General features: G+C 43.7%; 1 protein-coding gene across 2 annotated transcripts in view; it reads right to left on the reverse strand.

Annotated features, from left to right (window-relative positions):
- Positions 1-13,425, reverse strand: part of LOC105013995 (ERC protein 2) — a 274,188-nt gene that overhangs the window by 206,334 nt on the left and 54,429 nt on the right. For both annotated transcript variants that reach the window (XM_020051575.2, XM_020051576.2), the window contains one exon: positions 6,166-6,333. In XM_020051575.2, the coding sequence (XP_019907134.1) occupies positions 6,166-6,333 (168 nt within the window). The remainder of the gene's footprint in view (positions 1-6,165; positions 6,334-13,425) is intronic.

Here is a 13,425-nt window from a genome sequence, read left to right on the forward strand (position 1 = left end):
GATGATTGGTTTTACCCACTAACACATTTAATCTCTTTGTTTATTGTTCATGAAGGCACCACTCAGCCAGAAGTGATATCGCAACATACAAAACTCTTTGTTTATTGTTCATTAAGGTACCACTCAGCCAGGAGCCATATCGCAACATACAAAACTCGATACCCAAGTCCTTTAACACAAGCTGGTATCCATATTACTAAATTTACATTCAGCTAATTTAGCAGACACTCTCATACAAAAGTGACATAGAGGAGAGTGGATACGTTTTCATATGGTTTTAATCCTATCCCCCCTGTGGGAATCGAAATCCACAACCTTAGCGTTGGAAGTTCCATGCTCTGACCAAGTTCATTTGAAGCTCATTTATTTTGTACCCTTATTTTATAGTATTGTAAGAACATATTCATATTTACAGCAACAACCTGTTAACATCTATGGTGAACTGTCATGTTTAGGGTCAGAACAACAACCTTAGGTTACCCCACCACTCATGAAAGTGATTAGACGTTGCAATTAAGATAATACATTGATATAGTTATTTAGTTTGTTGAAAATGTACAGAGACTAAGACAAATAAGTTATAGGTTCTGTATACAGCAATTGTCAAAAAAGCAATTTTGTAGTTCCAACCTTAACAAGAATTTCTGAACTATTATGGATTCATACTTAGTGGCCTGTTTAAAGTATTAGGTGCACCCATCTACAGTGCCTCCAGAACAGCAAGAATTATTCCAGTATTGGTGAGGGTTTGCAGATAGGAGTGGAACTCTCTGTAGTCATCTAAGGAAGGACCTATGAGTTAGTTGTGAATTCCGAGAAGCTTTTCTGGGCACCACTGTTGTACTGAGTTGTTCTATTGACAAGTGTTTCAGCCTTCCAGGATGACAGTTCCCAAACCCAGCTCTGGTTGTGTTGTACATGAAAATCCCAGCAGGACAGCATTTTTTTGAACCAGTTGCTTAGGTCACTTTTCACCCATTCAAATGTTGAATATGCCTTGAAGCATGATGGCCTGCTTTACATAGCATAACTCCACCATGTGGCTCTGTGTGTTTGAGCCATGTATTACCATTATCATTAGCGTGGTGTACCTGACAAACTGGCCCCCGCCTGAAGTTAAAATAGGGCCCCCACCAGTGGTTGCTTTCATTAATTAAAATACTAAACCACGTTATAAATATTCAATTAATCGTGATTGTGATCATTACCATTTAAGGGACCTCCGTCCATATCACCTAATTTGGAGATGCCATCTTAGTCCTACTCCTTCCCTAATGACTAGAAAAACCTGCACCATCCTGCCAACCCACTGCAGTTAGCCTCCTGCAACCCTCTGGGCTGATTGGGAGTCCGAATGGAGTCGGGGTAACGTCATGTAAAAATCAGGCTACAGTCCATCTATCGTCGCCAGGTTAGTCCTGATGAATGCACTGTAAAGTCAACCACTCTGGGGATAATTGTACTTACTCGACCTCTCTGTTAACCTCTTGTGATTACAGATAAGCTTGTAAAAGCTTACTGGGAGGCTATAGAGGGGCCATCGACTCATTTACCTCTCTTACTGGAAGCCCAGTTCAAGCCTTATCTTCCTCACACATCTCTTCTCCACGTCTGGTCGGATGGAGACTTTTACAGAGGAACTTCCTCCTTCATTATGGACCTCTTGTGATCTAACGACACCAGCTGATCTATGACAGCGGTTCTGCAACAGAACCCGGGGGTTTTGGGGGGCACACAGATGTCTTCAGATTTTGTTGTAGTTATGAACTGGCTCACCTGATTCACAGACACAAGGGGCTAGATGATTAGTTGACAAGGGAATGCTAGCTCTGGACTAAATCAGAATCATGGAACAGATCCCCTAGGTTTGAGAACCACTGAGTTATGGACCTGTAACCAACTGCATTATCATGGAGGGGCCTGTGCACACAATGAATCAGCAAACGGGGAACGTCCTAAGGATGTCCATGGGACCTACTGATTTCTGAATTATTTGTTTTGTAGAACATACTGTGTCTCTCCTGTCACGTCCTTGGTCAGTCTTCCTGCTTGCTGATTAATGACACGGTGCAAGGCCAGCCTCCACATCACAGTGAATGGCGTGTTAGAGAGCAAGTTAGACTGAGAATCAGGGGGGAAGGAGACCTGTCCCAGTGTGTCGAGTGAGAGAGAGAGTCCTTTGTCTGGCTCGGGTATATGCTTCCCAACACACACTAAGCAAACACAGTGCCAACACTGGATAAATATTTTCCTTTCTACCAACACACTTGACTTCCCCAACCCATCCATATATAGATCAGACTCAACAGTCAACAGGTTGTCCTGAGCTGTAAAACAGGTCAGGTTGAGAGAGAGAGAGAGAGAGAGAGAGAGAGAGAGAGAGTGATGGAGAACTGAAGAGAGCAGAGAGAGAGGTAGACAGGGGATAGACTGGGGACAGACTGGGGACAGACTGGGGACAGACTGGGGACAGACTGGGGATAGACTGGGGACAGACTGGGGACAGACTGGGGACAGACTGGGGATAGACTGGGGATAGACTGGGGATAGACTGGGGGATCTTGTTGAGAGAATAGAGGCGTGAAGGATGTTAGTAGGTGTGACTTTGAAAGCCCAATACTCCACATTGCTTACTTCAGCAAGGCTAGTTATAGGTAGTTCAAGTGCAGACTACCTTGTTAAGACCACAAAACAGGAAAAATGCTAAGAAACACGTGATATGCCAAAATTCTATAAACACAAAGAAAGGAAAATGGAATGTTTGTGCATCGGGGGAGAGTTAGGGGATAATCTCCACCACTCTCTATTTCAATATCAAAGGCGTCCAATGACATTAGGCCGGAGCAAGCGATGACAGAGCTTGCCAGGAAGAATCATCTCGGAGACAGCACCCTGTGTTGCCAAAGAGCCACTCCCGTAAGGCGATCTGCTTCTAGACCAACCAGACACAAACATCTAGATTCAACGCTAACACACTCTCCTCTGTTTACAGAACGTCCGGGACCTAAAGAAAAGCTCTACACAAGGAACCCGGGGTGAGTATGTGTGTCCTGATGGTTGTTCCCATACAGGAGAATGGCTTACAGGATACTACACATCCATCCAGAGCCATGAATATGTATGGAGACAACCACAATGTTTGAACAGGAATAACACATGTACGCCAAAACCACTCCACAAACTGAGCCCCTGTGTCCCAGCCCCCCAGAATAACGAGAATCGTACATATAAATAAATACATGCATCATTATGCATTGGTCACAGCCGTGCAGGCCAGGGGTGAAAACAGTCGTTTCTTTCTGCTACGTAAAGCCTCGACGGTCACATCACTCCCACTCTTACTTTAAATGTATTTACGACTCGTGTTTCTTTTTTTCTTCTAAATAAAATCTTCAAGCGTTATGAATAATCAGTCCAGACTTAGCGTGTAAACAATGACATCATGGGACTATGAGCTATGGAAGTGTAAAACAGCGGACAACTATGCTTTGTTGGCCCTTTGCTCCAATTCTAAGTTAGCAACAGCTACAAATATGGGATAAGCATACGCAAAGTGTACCTGCAACTATTAAGGGTGGCGTTGAAATCGGACCATAGATCCATTTCAGGGGGTTATTTTATTTAACTCCTGGCCCTGCAAAAACCTGTACTGTACGGCTTGACATTGTACCGCTATAACAGCATACCATTTTCAAAATGATTCATATTGGAAAATGGTACGTTGTAATATTTTGGTATGAGGATATGGTTGGTTTTATGGCCAGACTGATCCAGAATATTAACTGTGAGTTTAACTAGTCTTGGCTGTGAATTCCCTCTCCCTGTCTCAGTCTCATTCTCTCAGCTGGCAGTTATTTCTGGGGCATGTTAAGTATCACACATAACAGGGTGATTGCAGCACTCCCCTAAAGTGGCCACTAAATGTAGTGCTCTTCAGTCAGTCGACTGTTTAGCCACTCAGAACCTACACTTGAGTAGCACAGCTGAGAGAAGGCAATATAGATTTACTAGCTCTGGTGTACCTATATAGCGGGCACTTGCTTAAAATTGCTTGACACCTGCATTTCGACATAGGAATGTGAGTGTGTGTTTTATTAGTGTCCTGGGCTGGTTTGGGATAGGACTGTAATATAATCATATTATAACCACATTAACAGTCATTGCTGTGTTTGTCCTCTTAAATCACATGATTAAAGATAATGCCAGGACAAACACATATACCAGCACACGCACACCAGCATGCAAATGCAGACACACCAACACACGCGTGGACACAGGCAAAAACATGCAGACACACAAACAGACACGAGGACACACGCAAAAACATGCAGACACACCAACACACCAAACCATCTTCATCCTGTGTTGTCAAAAATCCCATTCTGGGTGGCCGTTGGACTGAGGGAAAAGAAAGCCAGTCGGACCCACAGAGATGCATTCATTCCACCCCAAAACTGGCTTACAAAGATATCTGTGAAATGACAGCCCATGTGCATGCGTACATTCCTGCCTGATGTGTGTCTGGTTTAGATATCTGCTCTCTCTGTAGCGAGAACAAATACTCTGTGATTGACAGTCTTATACACTGACTGGGCCTACTGCTCTACTACTGAGGCTGGAGAGATGAGACCATCCTGAGATACATGGCTGGCTAGTGATAACAGTTTCATCTAATGCAGGGTGCTTACTGTCATACAAATTATAATAACTATTTTACCAGATGTCAGTCAGTAGGTCGGTCTCGTAGCCCAATCAGTCAATAGGTCGGTCTCGTAGGCCAATCAGTCAGTAGGTCGGTCTCGTAGGCCAATCAGTCAGTAGGTCAGTGTAGTAGGCCAATCAGTCAGTACTTCGGTCTAGTAGGCCAATCAGTCAGTAGGTCGGTCTAGTAGGCCAATCAGTCAGTATGTCAGTGTAGTAGGCCAATCAGTCAGTACTTCGGTCTAGAAGGCCAATCAGTCAGTAGGGCTTTCTCGTAGGCCAATCAGTCAGTAGGTCGGTCTCGTAGGTCAATCAGACAGTCAGTTTGTTAGCCAGCCAACAAGCCAGCAAAGTTAACCAATCAACAAGTCAGCCAGCACATCAGCAAATACATCAGACATGTAGTTGTACCCTAGGGCTGGGTACTTTACCCTAATTGTTCCTGTAAGTCGCTCTGGGTGACAGCGTCTGCTAAATGACTCCAACGTCAAATGGGCGAGAGACATACTTGTAGAACGTTAACTTGTCAGACAAACTTGAGAGGAACCTTCATGTGTGTGTAATTGGCCCACAGAGAACAAGAGCAACACCCCCTAACACACTGACCACACCACCCCCCTGTGGTGTGTGTGTTACTCCTCCATGGGCCAATTACACACACATAAAGGTTCCTCTCCTCTGTCCTCCACACTTCAAATGAGATCTGCCTTTCTATGCTCCGTCGCATCCCCTTGCTGACTTTCACAGGGTTAAAATGTGGGCTTCATCATGCCTAATGTATGAGTAAAGATGACATTTAGCCACGCTATGTATCCCTTTCTAATTAGGCTTTTGCCTTCCACCCATGTGTTTGCTGTCACACGCCCACAACCTAATGAGCGCATGGCTGGCTCTCCGCCATCGCACCACTGTTCTAGGGTCCAATATGTGCATTAGTGATGAAATGATGTCAACAAATAACATTATCACTTCTGTAGCCTACACAGTTGTACAAAGAAGTATTTGAATTAGACTGAATGAAGCAGGTTATGTGGGAATAGAGGACTAGGCTTTCTCAGGGGGTGGGCTGTCTCTCCTGAAGTTAGACGCATGACTTGGACATTCTTTAAATGACGTCCTAATCAACGTACATTTGAGGTAAAGTGTTTAGGTTGTGTTGTCTGTATTAACATTAAAAAGATCCTGAATAAGAAACCTTGTCCCAAAGCGATCTGGCCAATTCCTCTCAGACCAAACCCACACCCTGCCTTCTGATTGGTTTGCCAATCTTCCTGGTTCACCCAGGTCCTTGAGGATTAAAACTTGTGCTGTTCCCTGTGTTCCTCACAGGCACCCCTGCCAAGACCTCTTTCCCTTACAGCGTCATGTAGGTCAATGCATTCTAGGGCATGACTGGTAACCCGATGACCTCAGTTAGCTCCAGCAGGCACGGAGACCAGGAATTTGCTGCCCCCAAATATGTACCTTCTTCTGTAGAATATTGACCTTCCTCTCCTTGACGTCCAGCATGTCCTTCATATCCCGGATCTCTCCGGCCAGTGTACTTTTCTCCTCAGTCAAGTCCTGAAGCTGCTTGGTCTTCTTACTGAGGAACGACTCCTTCTCCTCAAGACGTACGCGCAGCGCATCCACCTGGGAGAGGGAGACAGGGATTAATAAACTAGTGTTTACTTCAATGTGACAAATGTGGCATCAACACAAAGTGAGAATGAGAAAGACGCAGCACCTTTCTCATGCAGAAACTCCAAAGCAAGCATCAAAATGTTTCCCCCAGAGTCCATCTAGCCAACCCTTTCTGCATGTTATCATGCTACTCACTCAACCAGGAAGTTTTGGCAAGTACAAATGTGCTAAAGGAGAACGCATTCCCCAACCAACAACAGCAGTTGAGCTACCAGGAGCCCAACATACCACAAGGGATCGGTAGCCCTTGACAAAACAAGGGATTGGTAGCGCTTGACAAAACAAGGGATTGGTAGCGCTTGACAAAACAAGGGATGGGTAGCGCTTGACAAAACAAGGCAGCCTTGTCCGACATCCAGCTATGCACCACAAGCAGCACTGTGCTGATCTGCAACTCTCTATGCTGAACCCCTGGGGTTTGCCAGTATTGTGCGACTATGTTTCAAACACCTGGAGACAACAATGCAGCTGTACTGGGAGGAAGTGACCTAGACCACAGCGCCACTCTGAGGGAAGTAAATCAGTTCTGCATGAGAGTATATTCCCTCCAATATGCATGTGGAAAATCTAACATTAATCCTTACTGGCTAACATCAACATTAAATGGGAATGTATCAATAGTCTCGCAAACTGTAGTGTCCAGAGTTTGAGCTGGCTGACTTTGTACATGTGTGGGTGAGTCCTCAACTCTGTTCCTGTTAGCGCACTCACACATCTGATTACATTAACAGGTTGTGTTGCTATGGAACTGAACCTCTGCGACTCATGAACCCCCCTCATGAACCCAGGTGACCCCTGTTTTATTCAACTTCCAAAAAGAGTGTGTGTGTGAGGGTGTGTGTGTGTGTGTGTGAGTGAGAGCGCTCATTATTGTGTTTTAACAAGCTTCAGGTTGGGCTCTGAAGGGACAGTGTGAACATTTGAGGGGCTAGTGGGCTTGATGTGCATCATTCAGACACAACAAGGAATGCACAGAGTGAATACAGTGCACGTGAAAATCTATGTATTTTACTAGACTAAAAATCCTCACAAGGATAGTAAAACAAGGAAAATGAATTGCCATTTTCCTGGCACCCTTGGGAAAATGTTTATTTTCACGGCAGAGGTTTAGGGCAACAGCTACAATTGGTTTTAGGAGTATACAGGTGCTGGTCATATATTTTGATGATTATAACTGACAACTAATGAAAACCCCAAATTCAGTATCTCAGAAAATTTGAATATTGTGAAAAGGTTCAATATTGAAGACACCTGGTGCCACACTGTAATCCGCTAATTAACTCAAAACACCTGCAAAGGCCCTTTAAATGGACTCTCAGTCTAGTTCTGTAGGCAACACAATCATGGGGAAGACTGCTGACAAATGACGACCATTGACACCTTGCACAAGGAGGGCAAGACACAAAAGGTCATTGCTAAAGAGGCTGGCTGTTCACAGAGCTCTGTGTCCAAGCACATTAATAGAGAGGCGAAGGGAAGGAAAAGATGTGGTAGAAAAAAGTGTACAAGCAATAGGGATAACCGCACCCTGGAGAGGATTGTGAAACAAAACCCATTCAAAAATGTGGGGGAGTTTCACAAAGAGTGGACTGCAGCTGGAGTCAGTGCCTCAAGAATCACCACGCACAGACGTATGCAAGACATGGGTTTCAGCAGTCGCATTCCTTGTGTAAAGCCACTCTTGAACAAGACAGAAGCTTCTCACCTGGGCTAAAGACAAAAAGGACTGGACTGCTGCTGAGTGGCCCAAAGTTATGTTCTCTGATGAAAGTACATTTTGCATTTCCTTTGGAAATCAAGGTCCCAGAGTCTGGAGGAAGAGAGGAGAGGCACAGAATCCACGTTGCTTGAAGTCCAGTGTAAAGTTTCCACAGTCAGTGATGGTTTGGGGTGCCATGTCATCTGCTGGTTTTGGTCCACTGTGTTTTCTGAGGTCCAAGGTCAACGCCGTCTACCAGGAAGTTTTAGAGCACTTCATGCTTCCTGTTGCTGATCAACTTTATGGAGATGCAGATTTCATTTTCCAACAGGACTTGGCACCAGCACACAGTGCCAAAGCTACCAGTACCTGGTTTAAGGACCATGGTATCCCTGTTCTTAATTGGCCAGCAAACTCGCCTGACCTTAATCCTATAGAAAATCTATTGGATATTGTGAAGAGGAAGATGCGATACGCCAGACCCAACAATGCAGAAGAGCTGAAGGCCACTATCAGAGCAACCTGGGCTCTCATAACACCTGAGCAGTGCCACAGACTGATCGACTCAATGCCATGCCGCATTGCTGCAGTAATTCAGGCAAAAGGAGCCCCAACTAAGTATTGAGTGCTGTACATGCTCATACTTTTCATGTTCATACTTTTCAGTTGGCCAACATTTAAAACATTTTTTTTTTTTGCATTGGTCTTAAGTAATATTCTAATTTTCAGAGATACAGAATTTGGGATTTTCATTAGTTGTCAGTTATAATTATCACAATTAAAAGAAAAAACATTTGAAATATATCAGTCTGTGTGGAATGAATGTATACATTATACAAGTTTCACAATTTGAATGGAATTACTGAAATAAATACACTTTTTGATGATATTCTAATTATATGACCAGCACCTGTATGTTGAGGTTCAGGAGTTAGGGATTGGTTAAGGTTTAGGTGTTCATAGTTACAGTTAGGTTTAGGTTTGATGAAAAGTGGATTTTAAATGGGAATACAGTGCAGTCCATAAATATTTGGACACTATATAAATATTCTATTTATATCCTATAAATATTTGACCTTTATAGGAATTACAGCCCCTTTTAGGTTACCAAAAGTAACATAATCTATAATAAATGTCATATTTTATTCTTTGTTGCTGTTTATCCTCCTTGGTGATGCTGCCTGTCCTGTACTGCAGAAATCTCTATGTTTTTGTTTTGGGTCATGTGTTTGGGTCATCGTCCTGTTGCAAGGTGAAGTGCCGTCCACTGAGTTGGATCTGATGAGACGAGATGTTTCTGTACACTTCAAATGTATCCTACTGCTGCCATCAGCATTTACATCAGTTGCAGTTGCAGCCACACATGCCAAAAACATTAAAAAAAACTCCACTTAACTTCAAAGGTATGCCACATCGTTTTTTCTCTCCACGCTCTTCTCTGGCCATCACTCTGATACATGTTAATATTTGTCTTTGGCACTACCTAGGTCCTTGGGTTTTCAGTCAACAGCTACCGTCTCCAAATGCAAATCCTACAATCAAGACTAGACATTGATAGCTCTCCTATGCATGCACTAATGTTCCAAAGAAACACACCTGCCTAATTAGAGACAGATATGCAAAGCCAGGAATACGAACACTATTGGTCCCCTGAGGGATTATGTACAAAACGTGCAGTTATTTCTAAATGGTTCATCTCATATCATCTCTTCAAATTAAAGCTGACAGTCTGTCCTTTAACCCCATGATCATTGTATTTTAAATCCCAAGTGCCAGAGAACAGAGCCAAAAGCAAAAATCTTTCCAAATACTCATGGACTCCACTGTACATTTTCTAAGTCCACACAAGCATAGTAAAACCTAAAGAGAGAGAGTGTGTGTGTGTGTGTGTGTATGTGTATGTCTATTACATACTGTGAGAGACTCAGAGCCATTAGCACGGGGCCGGGACCCCCAGGTGTAATATGGTAAAGTATGTATCTCATATTGCCTGGCTGGCAGTGTCCCAGGCCCTTCTACTAAAGCCTAGCCTGTCCTCCCCTCTCTCTCTGGCACTGACACACTGCACTGACACCCCTAATCCTATTCCCAGGACTAGACATCTCAGGTGAGTGCGTGCATCTGAGAAACTAATCCCCCCCTCAACTGGCAAAGAGCAATTTAGAAAGAATGTGTAAGTGTCGGACGGCAGGAAATCCCTGCTGTCTCACCTGCACTCAGATCACTCCCTAAGCTGTCTCTCTAGTGTGTCTAACTGGTAGGAGCCTCTTACAGCACTCGCTAGGTGCCTGGGACCGAATCACATTCCCTGGAACAGGGAGAGAGGTGGGGGAGGGGGTCGGGATAGAGAGAAACTGACAGAGAGCTAGCAATAAAGAGAAAAAGGGAGAGAGAAAGAGAAGGGAGGAGGTGCAGACCTCCTGGTAGATGGCATTTGTAATCAATATGGCACGTTGAGACTACTGTCATCTCCTTCAGTGAGCAGGGAAAGGCTACTTCATGTAGCAACACCCCACAGCGTACTGTAGAGATCTCTGACACCGGCCTATATACACACACGTTGAGTTGATGGATATGGAGCTTAATGTATGTTGTGAAGACCGAAAGCAACCCGAAGTCTGTCTCCTCTTTCAACCCGTCGCTCTCATTCTCCTGCCCCTCTTTCACCCTTCTCCAGAACTCTTACTATGGCCTCCTTTAAAAGATTGGTGTCACAGAGTGGGGTTGCGGAGTGCTGAAAAGCAATTTGTCTCTCTCCCTCTCCCCCTTCTCTCTCCCTCCCTCGCACTTTCTCCCCATCCCTATCGCTCCCTGTATCTCCCACCTTTACTCCCCCTCTTCCCCTCCATCTCTCCCTCCCTCTCCCCAGGACTCTTCCTATGCACATCAATAGGTGTGAGTTGTGGAGAGAGACAGAGGGGTTAGGATCCCTCAGGTCCCCCACTGAACGTTGTTTTTGGTGCCTGTCCCACATTGCTCAACACCGCACAGCCCTGTGACAACACCGAAAAACAGAACGCCTGCTGTATCCACGGCAACTGGAGACTCATTTGGCCCAAGCAATTGGAAGCTGGTGCAGACATTCTAATTTGTAATTAAAGTGTGCTATGGGCTAAGAGAGGGAGAGGAGGGAACTGGTCAGCCTGGAGTGCTAGACGCGAGAAGGGGGAGAGAGATGGAAGGAAGAGAGCAAAAGTGCCCTGTTCAGTTTAGCCTGGCTCAGTCCAAATCCGAAGGGGGATGGGTAAGATTGCATCGAGGCGTGCCGGTGCATAGATGAATTAAAAACACATCTATCGTCCTATCTCCCCCAAACCCCAGTGTAAGCCTTCCAGCCGTTCACTCAACACTACATCATTTTAAAAAGGCCTTGATATGTTTTCAAGATTTCGTGGTTGCAAAACTATTAATTCTTGGCAAAGCTAAATGTGTTTTCCTTTTTTTGGTTCATATGAGAACACCCTCCCACATAAACTCAAGGGTTCTTGCATACTCATGCAGGCATATTGTATGCACTTTCAGATCATAATTGTCTGATGAAAACAGCACCTCAAATGTAACAAATTGTAAGTAATAGTACTCATAGTAGCAGTAGTAATTTTAGTAGTGCTAGTCATAGCAATAATAGTGGTAGTAGAGTTAGTCGTAATAGTGGTATTAGTCATAGTAGCAGTAGTGGTATTAGTCATAGTAGCAGTAGTGGTATTAGTAATAGTAGCAGTAGTTGTATTAGTAATAGTAGCAGTAGTGGTATTAGTCATAGTAGCAGTAGTGGTATTAGTCATAGTAGCAGTAGTGGTATTAGTCATAGTAGCAGTAGTGGTATTAGTCATAGTAGCAGTAGTGGTATTAGTCATAGTAGCAGTAGTGGTATTAGTCATAGTAGCAGTAGTGGTATTAGTCATAGTAGCAGTAGTGGTATTAGTCATAGTAGCAGTAGTTGTATTAGCCATAGTAGCAGTAGTGGTATTAGTCCTAGTAGCAGTAGTTGTATTAGCCATAGTAGCAGTAGTTGTATTAGTCATAGTAGCAGTAGTGGTATTAGTCATAGTAGCAGTAGTGGTATTAGTCATAGTAGCAGTAGTTGTATTAGTCATAGTAGCAGTAGTTGTATTAGTCATAGTAGCAGTAATGGTATTAGTCATAGTAGCAGTAGTTGTATTAGTCATAGTAGCAGTAGTGGTATTAGTCATAGTAGCAGTAGTTGTATTAGTCATAGTAGCAGTAGTTGTATTAGTCATAGTAGCAGTAGTTGGATTAGTCATAGTAGCAGTAGTGGTATTAGTCATAGTAGCAGTAGTGGTATTAGTCATAGTAGCAGTAGTGGTATTAGTCATAGTAGCAGTAGTGGTATTAGTCATAGTAGCAGTAGTGGTATTAGTCATAGTAGCAGTAGTTGTATTAGTCATAGTAGCAGTAGTGGTATTAGTCATAGTAGCAGTAGTGGTATTAGTCATAGTAGCAGTTGTTGTATTAGTCATTGTAGCAGTAGTATGGACACACAAACACATCAGTCGCAACTCTACAGACACGACACCCCGCATACATAAAACACAAGACGACACACACACTCCACCCCTCCTTTCATATTTCAAATGTCAGACAAATCAGTTTTTTAGAAATCGATTTACAAAGTAAAACAGAGGTTAAAAAGAAAACACCAGCACTGTTTGTCTTCCCCTCCCATTTTCTGCTTCATGTTTCATCATAAAAGTCTTTCTGGCAGCTGAACCGGCAAAGGTATTAAGCCCTGAGTAGGCTTTGGGACGCAATAAACAACCAGAGACTATGAGGAGAACACAGTCAAAAGTACCAGAGTTGGAGGGTATACTAGAAAACCGTAAGGATTCAGTAAAAGATTCACAAATCAAATCTTATGCCTTTTACAGCCTGGAGATAATAAAGCCTTAGACAGACACGATACAAAGCCTTGAATTACATTTTACACATGCATGCACTCACACACACTGACCAATATCCCTTTGTACCTCAGAGAGAGGCAGAGTGACAGAACAGCACAACAGATCTCAGTTCAGCTGGTCCAGTCAATCAATCTAATTTATTTTATAAAGCCCGTTTACATCAGCAAATGACAGAGTGCTTATACAGATACCCAGCCTGAAACCACAAAGAACAAGCAACAACAAGACATTGATGCACTGTCAGTCTTTAATTACATACAGACAGACAACAACTGTCAGAGTCATTCAACAAGCCAGCAGCCTCCTTTTAGATTCTACTAGTGTTCTTCTTCATCTGACATGGACCTCTCTCAAGTCCAAGCTAACCCTATCTTGGAAGGAAACACAGACAATGTGCTCAGTGCACAGTTCATCTTCTCA

This window comes from Esox lucius, chromosome 12 (assembly GCF_011004845.1).
Source record: "Esox lucius isolate fEsoLuc1 chromosome 12, fEsoLuc1.pri, whole genome shotgun sequence".
Lineage (NCBI taxonomy): Eukaryota > Metazoa > Chordata > Actinopteri > Esociformes > Esocidae > Esox > Esox lucius.